Source organism: Narcine bancroftii, chromosome 2, assembly GCF_036971445.1.
Source record: "Narcine bancroftii isolate sNarBan1 chromosome 2, sNarBan1.hap1, whole genome shotgun sequence".
Lineage (NCBI taxonomy): Eukaryota > Metazoa > Chordata > Chondrichthyes > Torpediniformes > Narcinidae > Narcine > Narcine bancroftii.
Window position 1 is genome coordinate 20,173,725 of NC_091470.1, and position 19,667 is coordinate 20,193,391.

Genomic DNA, 19,667 nt, shown 5'->3' on the forward strand with positions numbered 1-19,667 from the left:
CAATAAGCTGCTTTTTATTTGATTGGACCCTGAAAGACAGCTCGGTACCAGATCAAACCAAATAAGGATTGACCATAGTTTTTGGATTAAACCCATTATTACCTTCTTTTAAAAAAACTCCAAATGAATATTACTTAGAATAAAATCTATCAACACAATACTTCTGATGGACATAACCAACAGGTTTTACTTGTGTGGGGTGGCTGGTGGTCTGGACGTGCCAATTGACAGCACTGACGTATGGTGATGCTTCAGTCACCTCAGTCCCGCAAAAGCAGCAAAGTTACGTTCAATCTAAGAGAGATGCTGAAGGGATGTCTCAATCAATAACATAAAATTTTTGACAATTATTTGAATATTTTATTGCTAAGAAATCTTATAATGGAAATTCCATTTATTTTGAATTAAAAATACATTAATTAATGTAATATTAATTTTCAGTCCTATATTTCACATGAATCAAAGTCTAATAGACTAATGGTACAACTTTTTAATCCTAACAGCATATGGACATTCTTTTGTTAAAATACTGAGATTGGCTCACTTTATTTGAATACATTAGGAGGATTTAATAAAAGATATTTTCATTACAATTTTGATAATACACAATTTAAAATTTGGTCTAACCAATTGTGTTTCATCAGAATTCATCCTCACATTTACTTGATGTCTAGACTTCTCTTTTCTCTTCATTCAACTTGTGGATTATTCTTGAACAGGTATTCAGCCTTTAAAAAAAAAGCAAATATAATGGACATTACTGTGGTTTGTCAGCTCTGCATGTGTCAAAATACATAGAAGTATTTTGATGAGGAGTCACATGATGGAGTAGTGGCCGGTCAGGGAACTCCAGCCCTCTCCGGAAAAGTTTAAAAAAAACACACAAAACACAAAGGCACAAACATAAAAATTAAAACAAAGTGAAAGTAAAGGTGGGAAGAAAATGGCAGCGAAGAAAGAAAAGTCGAAAGCAACGGGAAGAAAAGAAGAAGAAAGAACGTCGGCAGAAGAAGGCCTTACCTGTCCGAGGAGGCCCGCCGCGGAGAGAGAAGCCCGCTCCCGAAGGTCAGTTGAAGTCCCGAGCTCGGGACTACAAAAATGGCTCGCGGAGCCAAGTAAAAGTGCGCAACTGCGCATGAAAAAAAAAACACTGACGGGAGGGGGGCCCAGCTGAGGAGTCGATCTCCACAGCTGAGGATGACAGCTGCAACACAACAACAGGAAGAGAACATAGAAAATAAAGAGAACAAGAAAGAAGAGAGTAAAAAGAAATCAAGGAAACAACAGATGACCAACCCAGAGGAAGAAGAAGAAGAATATAGAGAAATGGAAGAAGAAGGGAAAGGCAAGACAATGGATATTTTTTTTTAAAGAATATATGGAATCAGTAAAAGAATGGCAATTACAAGAATTTAGTGAAATAAAAAGAAGAATTAAAAGTGCAGAAGAAAAATTGAATAGATTAGAGGTGGTCATGTCAGCTATAGGAAAAAAGAGTGGACAAGGTGGAAGAACGAGAAACAGCCGTAGAAATGGAAGTAGAGGACTTAAAAAAGAAATTAGAAGAATCTAATAAAAAAGTTAAAGAGGCACAAGAGCTGTTAGCTCAGAAGATAGATATAATGGAAAATTATAATAGAAGAAATAATATAAAGATAGTGGGCCTTAAGGAAGATGAAGAAAGCAAGAATATGAGAGAATTTATAAAAGATTGGATGCCCAGGGTCCTAGGAAGACCAGAATTACAGGAATAAATGGAAATAGAAAGGGCACATAGAACATTAGCCCCGAAACCACAGCCACAACAAAACCAAGATCCATTTTAGTAAAATTCTTAAGATATACAACAAGAGAAAATATATTGGAGAAAGCAATGAAGAAAATAAGAGAAGACAAAAAGCCACTGGAATACAAAGGTCAAAAAATTTTTTTCTATCCAGACAATATGCTTTGAACTCCTGAAGAAGAGAAAGGAGTTTAATACAGCAAAAGCGATCCTATGGAGGAAAAGATATAAATTTGTGCTGAGGTACCCAGCGGTACTTAAAATAGTTATTCCAGGGCAGCAAAACAGACTATTCTCGGATCCGGAGGAAGCTCGAAAATTTGCAGAACAACTACAAAACAGGCAGAGAGATGAAGACATGTAATGATGGGTTACATCGTAAAAATGTCCATGAACTATATGTATGTGTGTATATATATATATATATATATGTGTGTGTGTGTATGTATATATGTGTGTACATGAGTATATCCGTATTTAAAGGAAAATATATAGAGTATAGATAAGAATTAATAAGGGAAAGAAAGGGAAGAGAGGAAGTAAGGAGGGAATTAAGAGAGTGACCTTTGTTATATCTGAAAATTGAAATCTTTTCTGGGGGGGCTGGGTGGGGAAGAGTTACGGTCACTGCGAAATCAGTTGACGCTTGCGAATGAATTCGCAAATCCAAATGGAGAGGGGAGATGTGGTTGCCCGACAAGGGATAAAGGGCAACTCAGGAAGGGGAGGGGATAGAAACATTTAGAAATGTTGTCTTATAAAGTGTTCAAAACAAGAAAGCAGAAATGGATAAGAAGGAAAGGTGATGATGAGGAAACGGAAAGGAAAGATAAACAAAGTATGAAATAGCTATATGACTTTAAATATTAACGGAATACATAACAAAATCAAAAGGAAGAAACTGCTAAATTTACTGAAAAAAGAAAAAATTGATATAGCATTCGTGCAAGAAACACATTTAACTGAATTGGAGCACAAGAAATTAAAGAGAGATTGGATAGGACATGTAACAGCAGCGTCATATAATTCAAAAGCTAGAGGAGTAGCTATATTAATCAGTAAAAATGTACCAATTAAAATAGAAGAGGAAATAATAGATCCAGCAGGGAGATATGTAATGATAAAATGTCAAATATATTCAGAGTTTTGGAATTTACTCAATGTATATTCACCTAACGAAGAAGATCAAAAATTTATGCAAGATATTTTTTGAAGATAGCAGACACGCAAGGGAACATACTAATAGGAGGGGATTTCAACCTTAATTTGGATTCAAACGTGGATAAAACTGGGAAAAAAAATTAACAGAAAGAACAAAGTAACCAAATTTATAATTAAATCGATGCAAGAAATGCAACTTTTGGATATATGGAGGAAACAACACCCAAAGGAAAAGGAATAATCATATTATTCGGGTAGACATAAAACATACTCAAGAATAGACCTATTCCTGTTATCAGCTCGCATGCAAGACAGAGTAAGAAAAACAGAATATAAAGCTAGAATATTATCGGACCATTCACCCTTGATATTGACAATAGAGTTAGAGGACATCCCTCCAAGAATGTATAGATGGAGATTAAACTCCATGCTACTTAAAAGGCAGGATTTTAGAGAATTAATTGAAAGACAAATTAAAATGTACTTTGAAATAAATACGGAATCAGTGAATGATAAGTTTATACTATGGGACGCAATGAAAGCGTTCATTAGAGGGCAAATAATAAGTTATGTAACCAAGATGAAGAAGGACTATAATCAGGAAACAGAGCAGTTGGAAAGGGAAATAGTAAATATAGAAAAAGAATAGCAATGAAGGAAGATACAACTAAAAGAAGAGAATTGGCAGATAAAAATAGAATTCCCAATAGAATTCTATAAAACATTTAAAAATTTATTAATGGCAGATAAAAAAATAAAATATGAAACACTACAAACATATAACGTGGAGAAGAACATAATGAAGTCAAAACAGAAATATTATGAACTAGGAGAAAAAACACACAAAATCCTAGCATGGCAGCTTAAGACAGAACAAACTAAGAGAATGGTATTGGCATCAAGGAAAAAAGACAAACAAATCACATATAATCCAACGGAGATTAATGAAAACTTTAGAGAATTCTATGAACAATTATACCAAACTGAAAACGAAGGGAAAGAAGGCAAAATAGATGAATTTTTAACTAAAATTGAACTACCAAAATTACAAATAGAGGAACAAAATAAATTAACAGAACCATTTGAAATAGTAGAAATACAAGAGATAATAAAAAAACTACCAAATAATAAAACACCAGGAGAGGATGGATTCCCAATAGAATTCTATAAAACATTTAAAGATTTATTAATTCCTCCCCTCCTGGAAGTAATCAACCAGATTGATAAAACACAAAGCTTACCAGATTCATGCAAAACAACAATAATTACAGTAATACCAAAGACAGGGAAAGATCCACTCGCACCAGCGTCATATAGACCAATATCTTTACTTAACACAGATTATAAGATAATAGCTAAACTATTAGCAAACAGATTAGCCGACTATGTACCAAAAATAGTAAATCTAGACCAAACTGGATTTATTAAAAAAAGACGAACAACAGACAATATTTGTAAATTTATTAACTTAATTCATGCAGTAGAAGGGAGTAAAGAGCCAACAGTAGCAGTTGCTTTTGATGCAGAGAAGGCCTTTGACAGAGTAGAATGGAATTATTTATTCAAAGTATTACAAAAATTCAGTTTACCAGAGAAGTATATTAATTGGATTAAAGCATTATATAAGGGGCCATTGGCGAAAGTGACAGTAAATGGATATATATCAAAGCAATTTAACTTAAGCAGATCAACAAGGCAGGGATGCCCACTATCACCCTTATTGTTTGCGTTAGCTATCGAACCACTAGCAGAATTGATAAGAACAGAAAATAAAATAAAAGGGATAAAAATAAAAGACAAGTAATATAAAATCAGTTATTTGCAGATGACGTTATAGTATACTTAACAGAACCAGAAATATCAATAAAAGAATTACATAAGAAATTGAAGGAATATGGAGAAGTGTCGGGTTACAAGATTAACACAAATAAAAGTGAAGCAATGCCAATGAATAATGCGGATTTCTCAAAATTTAAGAAAGAATCACCATTCAGATGGCAAATGCAAGCAATAAGATACCTAGGTATACAAATAAATAAAAACCTCGGCCATCTATATAAACTCAATTATTATCCACTAATGAAAAAATTACAGGACGAATTAGAGCATTGGAAAGATTTACCACTAACACTAATAGGAAGGATAAACTGTATTAAAATGAACATTTTCCCAAGGATACAATACCTATTTCAGGCATTGCCAATACACTTGACAGAGAAATTCTTCAAGGAAATTTTTATGGAAAGGGGGGAAACCGAGGATAGCACTAGATAAATTAACAGAATGGTATAAACAAGGAGGCTTACAACTGCCAAACTTTAAAAATTATTATAGAGCCGCACAATTAAGATACCTATCAGATTTTTATCAAACAAGGGAAAAGCCAGATTGGACTAGATTAGAACTAGATAAAATAGGGGAGAAGATACCTGAACATATATTATATAAATGGGATGAAAAATTGGTACAACGTAGGAATTCTCCAGTATTACATCATCTGCTCAATATTGGAAGAAGATTCATTTAGAAAGGAATAAAAGAAATTACTAATGACCAAAACTAATACTGACGCACAATCAGCTAATCCCTTTTACAATAGATAACCTTTCCTTTAGAGAATGGGAGAAAAAAGGGATCAAAAGAATAGAAAATTGTTTTTCAGGAAATAGATTATTATCCTTTGAACAAATGAAGGATAAACTCAAGATACAGTGTTGGCATACTACCAACTGAAATCCTACTTGAAGGACAAATTGGAAAGCAGTCTGAGGTTACCAGAGGGAAGTAATTTTGAATATGTGATTACAGACACAATGATAATCAAAAAATTTATAACAAATATGTATATTAAACTACAAGAAAAGGAGAATGAGGAAACAATTGGTAAAACTAAACAAAAATGGGAACAAGATTTAAACATAAAGATAAAGAAGGAAGCATGGGAGAAGTTATGCTCTGGAACTATGAGAAATACAATAAACACGATATAATATAACTGGATACACACTCTATACATTACACCTCAAAAGTTAAATAAATGGGACCCAACAGTATCTGACAGATGTTTTCGCTGTAAAAAGGAAATGGGAACAACAATTCATGCAATCTGGACATGTGAGAAAGTGAAAAAATTTTGGGAAGATATTAAATAAAATCACAAAAAGCAATATACCAAAAAACCCAGAGATCTTCCTCCTAAGTAACATAAAAAAACAAAGAATTTGGACTTGATTTGGATGGTGCACAAAAAAGATTTGTTAGGATAGCCCTAGCTGTAGCAAAAAAATGTATTATGTCAGCCTGGAAATTAGAAGATAACTTGAGCATACAACAATGGTATATAGAAATGAATAAATGTATTCTACTAGAAAAAAATAACATATAATTTAAGAAATAATATTACAATATTTGAACAAATATGGGAGCCATACATGAAACACAATAGAGAAAACCTACCGGGGACATCTACCACCTAAAATGACAGAAGGAGAAGGAAATGAAATGGATTGACTCAGTGGAACTTCTTGTTTATTTTTATTGAGTGACAACATTGTTTGATGGGTTTAATGTATCTTAGATTCTGAACTTTAAATGAATGGGAGGGGAGGTAGGGAGGGTGGGATGGGAAGAGGGAGGGGGGGAGAAAACGACACTATATATTTGAAAAGGAAAATGTATGTATCTTGATCAATGTGGTTTATAGTGTGAAAAATTAAAAATTAAAAAAAAAGAAGTATTTTGATGAGATGGAATTGAAGATGGCAAATGTTGCTTTAAAATCATCTAATTGTTGGTTTTAGAGAACATTGAGTAATCTTTGAAGGGAGCAACTAGCTAGATCCTTGTATGTCACTAGACTAGCTGGTAAAAAATATAAAATTGATCTTTAAAAAGTGCTGGTTTGTGAATTTGATGCACCATCTGAACTCAAGGGTGGAATGGAGGTGTATGTTGGGGAAGGAAAAGAAAAACTATAGTCTGTTTCAGATGTTGAACTATAATTTTTACCAGCATACTTTGGCTAAGGGTAGGAAATTCAATGGCTTAACACCTCAATGAATTATAAACTAAGAAGATCAATAATGTTGGCTATGAAACTATTGGATTGATATAAAAGTCCCTCTAGTATTGCAACTTCTTTAGGAAGTGTTACACCAGACCTAAAGCAACATGGTTGATTCTTAGCCTTCACTTGAAGTTGTGATCCAAGCCATTCAGTGCCATGAATTGGAGATAGGCAATATATATCTATTGACCTTAAGCAATGCCCAAGTCATGTAAGTAAATGAAAATTACTGGGGCATCAGAATGAAGATTGTGATATAGAGAATTTAAGTTAAAAAGACTTAAGTTAAAATGTGATGATTAATCATAAACAGGGAAGCCAGAACGGACAGAGAGTTTACTAGCAGTCAAGGACAGAAGGAGCTGCTGAATATGTTTTTTTAAACCTATCTTTTCATGGTCATAGTGAGAGACATGCAGGAGACAAAGGATTGATAAGAAGTGTGAGAAACAGAATTCAGTGAATGTAGAGTTCACAGCGTACGTAACGAACGTGATAATTAATAATGCAGTTATACTTAGAATGTTTTTGTAATACTAACCAATTAAAACAGTATTAATAAGAAGGGGAAGGGCAAATAATAAAGGTATAAAAATCAATGCACTGTATGTATCGGGGCTTAACTGGTGAGAAACCAGTTAAGTCCAACTCTGCAGACTTGTAAATAAAGCTTGTCGTGTCATCAGTTTTAAAGAGACTCATGTGTGAGAAGTTTTATTTCTGACAAATGGGGGCTCGTCCGGGATCTACACTCCGGCCGTGAGGGGAGGCGAGAAGAGGGACATCGGAGGCGGTGCACCCCGCTGAGTTCAGCGGCTCCTAGTCCCTTGCTCGTCGCTTCGGGCGGCTTGAGCGAGTGGTATCCGGACAGGGTGACACGACAAGACGGAGAGGAGAAGGGTGACGGTTCAATCCCCGGGAAGACACCGGTAAGTGACGACTTACGATTGTGGTGTGGGGATTGGGTAACAGGTGTAACGGGATACACCTGTTTGGATAAAAACCTAACGGAATAGATTAAGTATAGATCTTTTGTCGTTGTGTGAGAACCCTGTCGCGGGACTCTAGGATAGACCCCAGGGAAACCTCGGCGGTAACCGAAGGAGGGACAGCACCTCCGACGAAGTGCCGAGAAGAGAGGGGTCAACCCCAGGAAAACCTCAGCGGTAACCGAAGGAGGGACAGCACCTCCGACGAGGCGTCTGAGAGGAAGGGAGTAGGGTCCAGAGCGAGAGGGTCCTCAGCAACGATAAACAGATCTAGGTGGGAAAATGGGAGGATCAAAATCTAAGGGCTCGTCTGAAAATTCAGGACAATTCCTGGGAGTACCCCTTGACAGCCCTTTGGGGAGAATGTTTGAAAATTGGGATAGTAAAAGATATCGGGACAAAAACAAGAAAAAGATGGTCCAATATTGTCTCCTTTGGTCAAAACAACCTATTAAAGGTTCCTCGGTCTGGTGGCCGAAATTTGGATCTGATGAGGATTGGGTTAGACAAGCATTAAACATATATGTAAATTCGAGACCAAAGGTGAATCAAGAAGAGTCAGCATAGGGGAGGAGTCACGTGATGGAGTAGTGGCCGGACGGTGAACTCCAGCCCTCTCCAGAAAAGTCGGGAAAAACAAGAGAAAATACAAAGGCACAGAAATACAAGTTAAAGAAAAGTGAATATAAAGGTGGAAAGAAGATGGAGACAAAAGGAGAAAAATCAAAATCAACGGAAAGAAGAGAGGAAGAGAAGACAACGGAGGAAAAAGGTGAAGGCCTTACCTGTCCGAAGAAGCCCGCTGTGGAGAGAAGACCCCACTACCTCAGGTCGGTAGAAAGAGAACTACAACAATGGCTCACAGAGCCGAGTAAAAGTGCGCAACCGCGCATGCGCGACTCCTCGCGCATGCGCGATGCGCATACAAAAAAACACACCGACGGGAGGGGGGACCAGCTGGGGAGTCGATCTCCACAGCCGGCAACGACAGCTGCAGAACACCTGCAGCAAGAAGAGACCACAGAAGACAATAGAAACAAGAAAGAAGAGGAGGAAAGGGCAGCAAAGAAACAACAGATGGTCAACCTAGAGGAAGAAGAAGAGGAAGAGGAAGAGTACAGGGAAATAGAAGAAGAAAAGATAGGCAAGGTAAAGGAGGTACTTGCTCTTGTTAGAGGATACATGGAGTCATTTAAAGAATGGCAAACACAGGAATTCAATGATTTAAGAAGAAGAATAAACAACACAGAAAAGAAAATAAATAAAATGGATATGACCTTAACAGAAATGGGGAAAAAAATGGACAAGATGGAAGAACGGGCAATAGCAGCAGAAATGGAGGTAGAAGACTTAAAAAAGAAATTGGAGGAATCTAATAAAAAAACTAAAGAGACACAAGAATTACTAGCCCAAAAAATAGATATAATGGAAAATTATAACAGAAGAAATAACATAAAGATAGTGGGCCTTAAGGAAGATGTAGAAGGCAAGAATATGAGGGAGTTTATAAAAGAATGGATCCCTAAGGCCCTAGGATGTCCAGAACTACAGCAAGAAATGGAAATAGAAAGGGCACATAGAGCATTGGCCCCTAAACCACAACCACAACAAAAACCAAGATCTATTGTAGTAAAATTCCTAAGATATACTACAAGAGAAAAGGTGCTGGAGAAGACAATGGAAAAAGTAAGAGAGGGCAACAAACCACTGGAGTATAAAGGGCAAAAAATCTTCATTTATCCAGATATAAGCTTTGAACTCCTAAAGAAGAGAAAAGAGTTCAATGCAGCAAAAGCGATTTTATGGAAGAAAGGATATAAATTTACACTGAAGCATCCTGCGGTATTGAAAATATTTATTCCAGGACAACAAAACAGACTATTCTCGGATCCAGAAGAAGCACGAAAATTTGCAGAACAATTACAAAAATAGACTGAGGGATGAAGACGGGTAATGAGAGCAAAAATTATCACGATTGATATGTATGTGGGTAAAGACAAAAATAGACTGAGGGATGAAGACGGGTAAGGAGGGTAAAAATGACCACGATTGATATGTATGCGGGTAAAGAGGTATAAGAGTGAATAGAGACAACGGGCATATGTGAAAGTATCTGTAATTAGAGGAAAACATAGAAAGTATAGACAAGAATTAATAAGGGAAGGTAATGGAATAGAGAGAATAAGGAGGGAACTAAAAGAGTGACCTTTGTGACATATAAAAAACGAAATCTTTTCTGGGGGGGGCTGGGTGGGGGGAAAAGAGCGGTCACTGCAAAATCAGTTGACGCTTGCGAGTGGATTTGCAAATCCAAATGGAGAGGGGAGATGTGGTTGTCCGACAAGGGATAAAGGGCAACTCAGGAGGGGAAGGGGAGATTGGGGATAAAGAAGATAGAAATAGGAGAATAAGGAAAATGTTGGATGTTGTAGGAATGTTGTCTGGTAAAGAGTTGAAAATAAGAAAACAGAAATGGAAAAGGAGGAAAGGTAATGATGGAAAAACGGAAAGAGAAGATAAACAAAATATAAAATGGCTACGCTGAACTATATGACTCTAAATATTAATGGAATACATAACCAAATTAAAAGGAAGAAACTACTAAATTTACTGAAAAAGGAAAAAATAGATATAGCATTTGTCCAAGAAACACATTTAACTGAATTGGAGCACAAGAAATTAAAGAGAGATTGGGTAGGACATGTAACAGCAGCATCGTATAATTCAAAAGCAAGAGGAGTGGCTATATTAATTAGCAAAAATGTGCCATTTAAAATAGAAGAGGAAATAATAGATCCAGCAGGGAGATATGTTATGATAAAATGTCAGATATATTCAGAGCTTTGGAATCTACTTAATATATATTCACCTAACGAAGAAGATCAAAAGTTTATGCAAGATATCTTTTTGAAGGTAGCTAATACGCAAGGGAACATACTAATAGGAGGGGATTTCAATCTGAATTTGGATCCAAATATGGATAAAACGGGGAAAAAAATTAACAGGAAGAACAAAGTAACCAAATTTATAATTAAATCAATGCAAGAAATGAAACTTGTGGACATATGGAGGAAACAAAACCCAAAAGAAAAGGAATACTCATACTACTCGACTAGACATAAAACATACTCAAGGATAGACCTATTCCTGTTATCAGCCCACATACAAGGGAGAGTTAGGAAAACGGAATATAAAGCTAGACTATTATCGGACCACTCACCCCTGTTATTGGCAATAGAGCTAGAAGACATCCCTCCAAGAATGTATAGATGGAGATTAAACCCCATGCTACTTAAAAGACAGGATTTTAGAGAATTTATTGAAAAACAATTAAAAATGTACTTTGAAGTAAATACGGAATCAGTGGAAGATAAGTTTATACTATGGGACGCAATGAAAGCATTCATTAGAGGGCAAATAATAAGTTATGCAACCAAGATGAAGAAGGACTATAATCAGGAAACAGAGCAGTTGGAAAGGGAAATAATAAACATAGAAAAAAAATTAGCAATAAAGGAAGATACAACCAAAAGAAGAGAATTGGCGGATAAAAAAATAAAATATGAAACATTACAAACATATAAGGTGGAGAAGAATATAATGAAGACAAAACAGAAATATTATGAACTAGGGGAAAAAACACACAAAATCCTAGCATGGCAGCTTAAGACAGAGCAAACTAAGAAAATGGTATTGGCAACAAGGAAAAAAGACAAACAAATTACATATAATCCAAAAGAAATTAAGGAAAACTTCAGAGAATTCTATGAACAATTATACCGAACCGAAAACGAAGGGAAAGAAGGGAAAATAGATGAATTTTTGACTAAAATTGAACTACCAAAACTACAAATAGAGGAACAAAATAAATTAACAGAACCATTTGGAACAGTAGAAATACAAGAGATAATAAAAAATTTACCAAATAATAAGACACCAGGAGAGGATGGACTCCCAATAGAATTCTACAAAACATTTAAAGACCTAATAATACCGCCCCTCCTGGATGTAATCAACCAGATTGATGAGACACAAAACTTACCAGATTCATGTAAAACAGCAATAATTACAGTGATACTAAAACAAGGGAAAGATCCACTCTCACCAGCGTCATATAGACCAATATCTTTGCTAAACACAGATTATAAGATAATAGCTAAACTATTAGCGAACAGATTAGCAGAACAGGTACCGAAAATGGTAAATTTAGACCAAACTGGATTTATCAAAAAAAGACGCACAACAGACAATATTTGTAAATTTATTAACTTAATTCATGCAGTAGAAGGAAATAAAGCACCGGCAGTAGCAGTTGCTTTAGACGCAGAGAAGGCCTTCGACAGAGTAGAATGGAATTACTTGTTCAAAGTATTGCAAAAATTCAGTTTACCGGAGAAGTATATTAATTGGATTAAAGCATTATATAAGGGACCGTTAGCGAAAGTGACAGTAAATGGACATGTATCAAAGCAATTTAACTTAAGCAGGTCAACGCGGCAGGGATGCCCACTATCACCATTATTGTTTGCGCTAGCTATAGAACCACTAGCAGAATCGATAAGAAGAGATAATAATATAAAAGGAATAAAAATAAAAGACAGGGAATATAAAATCAGTCTGTTTGCGGATGATGTGATAGTGTACTTAACAGAACCAGAACTATCAATAAAAGAACTATATAAGAAATTGAAGGAATATGGAGAAGTGTCGGGATACAAGATAAACGTAAATAAAAGTGAAGCAATGCCTATGAATAACGCGGATTTCTCAAAATTTAAGGAGGAATCCCCATTCAGATGGCAAACGCAGGCAATAAGATACCTAGGTGTGCAAATAAACAAAAATCTAGGCCAATTATATAAACTCAATTACAATCCACTAATGAAAAAATTACAGGACGATTTAGAGCATTGGAAAGAGCTACCACTAACACTGATAGGAAGGATAAACTGTATTAAAATGAACATTTTTCCAAGGATACTATACTTATTTCAGGCATTGCCAATACAACTGACAGAAAAATTCTTCAAAGAGTTAAAGAAAATAATAAGGAGATTTTTATGGAGAGGGGGGAAACCGAGGATAGCACTAGACAAATTAACAGAATGGTATAAACAAGGAGGCTTACAATTGCCAAACTTCAAAAATTATTATAGAGCCGCACAATTAAGGTACCTATCAGATTTTTATCAAACAAGGGAAAAACCAGACTGGACGAGACTAGAATTAGATAAAATAGGGGAAAAGATACCTGAACACATATTATATAAATGGGACGAAAAATTGGTACAACATAGAACTTCTCCAGTATTACACCATCTCCTCAATATATGGAAGAAGATTCATGTAGAAAGAAATAAAATAAATTACCAAATACCAAAACTAATATTGACGCAAAATAAGCTACTCCCTTTTACAATAGACAACCTTGCCTTTAGAAAATGGGAAAAAAAAGGGATTAAAAGAATAGAAAATTGTTTTTCAGGAAGTAGATTCTTATCCTTTGAACAAATGAGAGATAAGTACAATATAACGGGAGATACAGCGCTGGCATATTACCAACTGAGATCCTACTTGAAAGATAAATTAGGAAGCAACTTGAGTTTACCAGAGGGAAGTAACCTTGAATATGTGATTACAGATACAATGTTAATCAAAAGATTTATAAAAAATATGTATATTAAACTGCAAGAAAAGGAAAATGAGGAAACAAATGGTAAAACTAAACAAAAATGGGAACAAGATTTAAATATAAAGATAAAAAAGGAAACATGGGAGAAGTTATGCTCTGGAACGATGAGAAATACAATAAATACGAGGCTGCGTATGATACAATATAATTGGTTACACAGACTATACATTACACCGCAAAAGTTAAATAAATGGGACCCAACAGTATCTGATAGATGTTTTCGATGTAAAAAAGAAAGGGGAACAACAATTCATGCAATCTGGACATGTGAGAGAGTAGAAAAATTTTGGGATGATCTCAATCAGATATTAAATAAAATAACAGAAAACAATATACCAAAGAATCCAGAGATCTTTCTCCTAAGTAACATAAAAAATAAAGAATTTGGAATTGACTTGGAGGATGCACAAAAAAGATTTGTTAAGATAGCCCTAGCTGTAGCAAAAAAATGTATTATGTCAACCTGGAAATTGGAAGATAATTTGAAAATACAACAATGGTATATAGAAATGAATAAATGTATTCCATTAGAAAAAATAACATATAGTTTAAGAAATAATATTGAAATATTCGAACAAGTATGGGAGCCTTACATTAAATACAATAGCGAAAACCTACCGGGAACAAACATTACCTAAGTTGATGGAAGGAGAAGAGAAGAAAAAAATGGACTCAGTAGAATTTCTGGTGTATTTTTGTTGAATGACAACATTGTCTAACTGAATTAATGCAACCTAGATTGTATAACTAAAATGGATGAGAGGGGGGAGGGATGGGGGGGTGGCTTGGGAGGAGGGAGGGGGGAGGGAGAAAAAGTCACTGTAAATGTGTGGAAAAGAAAAAGTGTATATCATGGCTATTGTGATTTATGGTGTGAAAAATAAAAAATTAAAAAAAAAAAAAAAGAAAAAAAAAAAGAAGAGTCAGCATATGCATTTTGTTGGGTTCCCTGGCCAGGATCCTTAACAGAATGTTTTAAATTGAGAGTGGCAGGAGAAAAGAAATGGGAACCTCTGGACAACCTTCCCCCTCCTTATATTCCCCCGGTGCCTACTGCGCCCGAGGAAAGCTTATTACCGGAGGGGAAAGGTGATGAATCTGATTGCCCCGAAGGGGGCCGGGATAAAAAGGATGAATTAAGGGAGTCGGACCCTAAACTTCCACCGGTAAACCGACCCTGGACAAGATCCCAGACTGGTCCAGGACCATCAAAGTTTTCAATAAACCTAAATCCCCTGAGAGAAGTTCCTATGGGAGGACCGGGAGGGGGAACGGGATATGTGAATGTTCCCCTAACTAGTACAGAGGTGCGGGGATTTAAGAAAGAAATGAAAAAGTTATTGGAAGATCCTATAGGACTGGCTGAACAGCTTGACCAATTCTTGGGACCAAACACATATACGTGGGAAGAGATGCAGGCAATAATGGGAACATTATTTTCACCCCAGGAGAGGCAGATGATTCGACGGGCTGCCCTCCTCATGTGGGAATATGAACAACCTGGGGACCCTAGACCCCATGAACAAAAATATCCCCTAAATGAACCCAGGTGGGACAAACGAACACCCGAGGGATTGGCAAGTATGAGACAATATAGAGAGTGGACAATTAAAGGGATACGGGAGGCTGTGCCAAAGGGTCACAATTTTACCAAGGCATTTGGGAACCACCAGGGGAAAGACGAGTCCCCTACTGATTTTTTGGAGAGGGTGAGAAAGAATGTCCAACAGTATGCTGGTGTGGACCCTAGTACACCAATGGGTGAACAGCTTATTCGAATTGAATTTGTTTCCAAATCATGGCAAGACATTAGAAAGAAACTAGAAAAGGAGGAGGACTGGAGTGAAAAACCCCTAAGTGAACTGTTAAAAAAGGCACAAAAAGTATATGTGCAGAGAGAAGAAGAAGATCAAAAGAAGGCGACAAAGGTTATGGTACAGACTATCCGACAGATGAATGCTGAATCCAGAGGGGAAAGAAAACAAAACCTTCCTCTAAACAATCCAAAATATCCAAGAGAGGGAAGACCCCGGAGATTCGTTAAGTGCTATTACTGCAATGAGGAAGGACACTTTAAGAGGGAATGCCCCCGATACAAGAGGGAATTGCGTGCCCTCGAACTTATGGAAGAAGATTAGGGGTGTCAGGGGTTCCAAATGTTAGGGACCAAATATAAGAGGGAACCCCTGGTAAAACTAAAAATTGGTCCCAAGGGAGAAGAGGTGGTGTTTATGGTGGACACAGGAGCGGAACGAAGTAGTGTAATAACTGTGCCAATCGGAACTGAGCCTATAAAAAGTAATTTGACAATTTCTGGGATAGAAGGAGCTCCCAGAATGGTATCAATAATTCCCCAAGTAACAGTGAAACTGGAAGAAAGAGAAGGGGTACAAGACCTCTTGTTATTACCTTCGGCTGGATTTAACCTCCTAGGAAGGGACTTACAGGCTCTCCTAGGTTTGGGTGCTCTCCCTGTGGACGGAGAAGTGCGAGTCCACCTCTGCGCTTTAAAGGAAGAGGATGAACGGCAGATTGACGAGAGAGTCTGGTATAAGGAGGGAAATCGAGGAGGTCTGGACATCCCACCTTTACATGTCACATTAATACCAGGTCATCAGCCGGTAAGGAAACGTCAGTATCCTATTTCTTTGGAAGGGAGAAAAGGGCTACAGCCGGTAATTGAGACTTTAATACGAGACGGACTATTAGAAGAATGCATGTCACCTTATAACACCCCTATACTCCCAGTAAAAAAGTCAGATGGATCCTATCGCCTAGTTCAGGATCTAAGAAGTTTGAATGCTATTGTTCAGACCCGCCACCCAGTGGTGCCTAATCCCTATACTATTATGAGTCGGATTCCCCCAGACCATGAGTGGTTTAGTGTTATCGACTTGAAGGATGCCTTCTGGACTTGTCCGTTAGAAGAGGAAAGTAGAGATATGTTTGCGTTTGAATGGGAAAATCCATGGACAGGTAGACGGAGACAGTTTCGGTGGACTGTATTGCCCCAAGGGTTCACTGAATCTCCAAACCTGTTTGGACAAATGCTAGAACAAATCCTGATGGACTATCCACAATCTGATGATTCCCAACTAATGCAGTATGTGGATGATTTACTATTATCAGGACCCAAGGAACAAGAAATGAGGAGAGAGACCATTAGACTCTTGAATTATCTGGGGAAAAAGGGTCTACGAGTGTCCAGAAACAAGTTACAGTTTGTTGAGAAAACTGTGATATATCTGGGACACCAGATAAGTAAAGGACAGAAACGAATTACCCCTGAACGAATTGCGGGAATCACTAGAATGCCTTTACCCCGTAATAAGAAGGAAATAAGACAATTCCTGGGACTCTTAGGATACTGTAGGTTATGGATAGAGGACTACTCAGCTTTGGTGAAGTTTATGTATGATAAACTGACAAATGAAAATGACTATCCATTGAAATGGACCCAGGAGGAGGAGGGATGGTTCGAGGACTTGAAACATCGCCTAACACGAGCCCCAGTGCTCACTCTGCCCTCTTTAAAACAGCCCTTCCAGCTATTTGTCACTCATAACCAAGGAACAGCTGTGGGAGTTTTAACACAGGAAAAAGGTGGTCAGCGACACCCAGTGGCTTTCCTTTCCAAAATGATGGACCCAGTGTCTCGCGGATGGCCGACGTGTATCCAGGGAGTAGCGGCTGCTGCTCTGTTGGTAGAGGAAGCACGTAAACTTACTTTTGGAGGAAAGATGACTGTGTACACCTCCCATTCTGTGAGTGTTTTATTAACACAAACTGCCCATCGATGGCTGACTGATTCTCGTATATTAAAGTATGAAACCATTTTAATGGTTGGAGAAGATTTACAGTTTGCAAAAATTAATAGCTGCAACCCAGCTCAGTTTTTATACGGCAGTGAAACAGAGAAAGAGGTGGAGCATGACTGTGTCGAATTGACAGATCTTCAGACCAAGACCCGAGAAGACCTTTGCGATACTCCGCTGGGAGAAGGATATGAATTCTACATTGACGGCTCCGCCAGATGTGTTGACGGAATGAGAAGAAATGGGTATGCTATAATAGAAGGAAATACTTGGAAAGTAGTAGAATCCACGAGACTACCCGGAAGCTGGTCAGCACAATCCTGTGAACTATATGCCTTGCAGAGAGCCCTCAGAATACTGGCAAAGAAAATTGGAACGATTTACACAGATTCCAAATACGCATACGGAGTAGTGCATACCTTTGGTAAGATCTGGAAGGAGCGTGGTCTAATTACATCAAGAGGAAAGGAATTGGCACACGAACAGATGATTACTCTGACTCTAGAAGCCTTAACATTACCCCAAGAAATAGCAGTGGTCTACATACCAAGCCATCAAAGGGGAGATAACCCGACAGCAATTGGAAACAGACTGGCTGATGAAGAAGCCAAAAGAGCAGCCATGCAACAAGAAGTCCGTTTGCTGACTTTAATCCCAATAAGGCAAGGCATAAAGACAGCTCCCATTTTCACTGCTAAGGAAGAAAAGAACATGGATCAGCTGGGCGCAAGCCAATTACCTGATGGAACATGGAAAACACCAGATGGAAGAACTGTTCTAAATAAAGAAATAATTCGCAACATTTTAAAACACCTGCATCAACAGAGCCACTGGGGCACTCAAGCCTTATGTGACACAGTGCTTCGAGAATATGTGTGTAAGGGAATCTACACCTTGGCCCAACAAGAGGTGCAAAATTGTTACCTATGCACAAAAATTAATAAGAAGATAATGAGGACAGGGACCATGGGAGGTCAACCATTAGCCATACGCCCTTTTCAACGTATCCAGATCGACTTCACAGAGTTACCTCAAGTTCAAAGATGGAAATATCTGTTGGTGATAATAGATCACTTTACCCGATGGGTAGAAGCCTTCCCAACAATAAATACTACAGCCTCTACAGTAGCTCGCCTCCTCCTAGAGCAGATAATCCCCAGATATGGTATAATGGATTCTATAGACTCAGACAGGGGTCCACATTTTTCTTCAAAAATCCAGCAATTGATTTGTGATGCATTACAGGTCTCTTGGAAATTACATACCCCTTGGCATCCACAAAGCTCAGGGAAGGTCGAGCGTATGAATGGAACACTAAAAATCCAATTGACAAAGTTAATGGTGGAAACTAAAATGCCTTGGATAAAGTGTCTGCCCCTAGCCTTATTGAGAATTCGTACTGCCCCACGAAAAGATGTAGGGCTGTCCCCTTATGAAATGATGTTTGGGCTTCCCTTCTGGAGTACAGTTGAGGGGTGTCCCACCTTGGGGGAAGGGGATATATTTGTTAGGAACTATTTACAGGCACTGTCACGCTCTCTTACAGATTTACGAAAGAGAGGACTATTGGCACAAACACCGCCTCTAGACTTTTCTTTACACAAAGTGGAACCAGGAGACTGGAATCTTATCAAGACCTGGAAGACTGAAAAACTCCAGCCCCAGTGGGAAGGTCCATACCAAGTTCTCTTAACTACAGAAGCTGCAGCACGAACAAGAGAGAAGGGGTGGACACACGCATCCAGATTTAAGGGACCTGTAGAGGCGCCACAGGACCCTGATACGAACTCAGATTGGACTTGTATTCCTGGAGAAAAACCTCTTACCTTACGATTTCGCAAAAAGACTTAATTCACAATGTTATTGTTATGTTCTTTGATTTTTCTTAGTTTGCCTATGTCTTTATCAGGTGTGAAATGTAAGAAATGCAGAGATACAGTGGTCCTGTTTCAGGACCACATTTGGGGAAGAAAGGAAGGTAATTTCATTTCCCATACCTCAGTTCCTGAGAAATGTTGGGCAGAAAATACCACCCAACATCCATATACCCCTTGTGTGGAAAAAGAAGGAAATAATATGGGTCATTATATACAGATTCCTAATACCACTCCTTTCCCTCTTAACGGTTGGAAAGGTGACTCAAGCCCACCATGCCCTG

At 37.6% G+C, this 19,667-nt stretch overlaps 1 protein-coding gene across 1 annotated transcript in view; it reads right to left on the reverse strand.

The window, feature by feature from the left end:
• Positions 1–385: 385 nt before the first annotated feature.
• Positions 386–19,667, reverse strand: part of ak7b (adenylate kinase 7b) — a 97,817-nt gene continuing 78,535 nt past the window's right edge. The window contains exon 18 of the mRNA XM_069916046.1: positions 386–728. Within this exon, the coding sequence (XP_069772147.1) occupies positions 690–728 (39 nt within the window). The 3' untranslated portion in view covers positions 386–689. The remainder of the gene's footprint in view (positions 729–19,667) is intronic.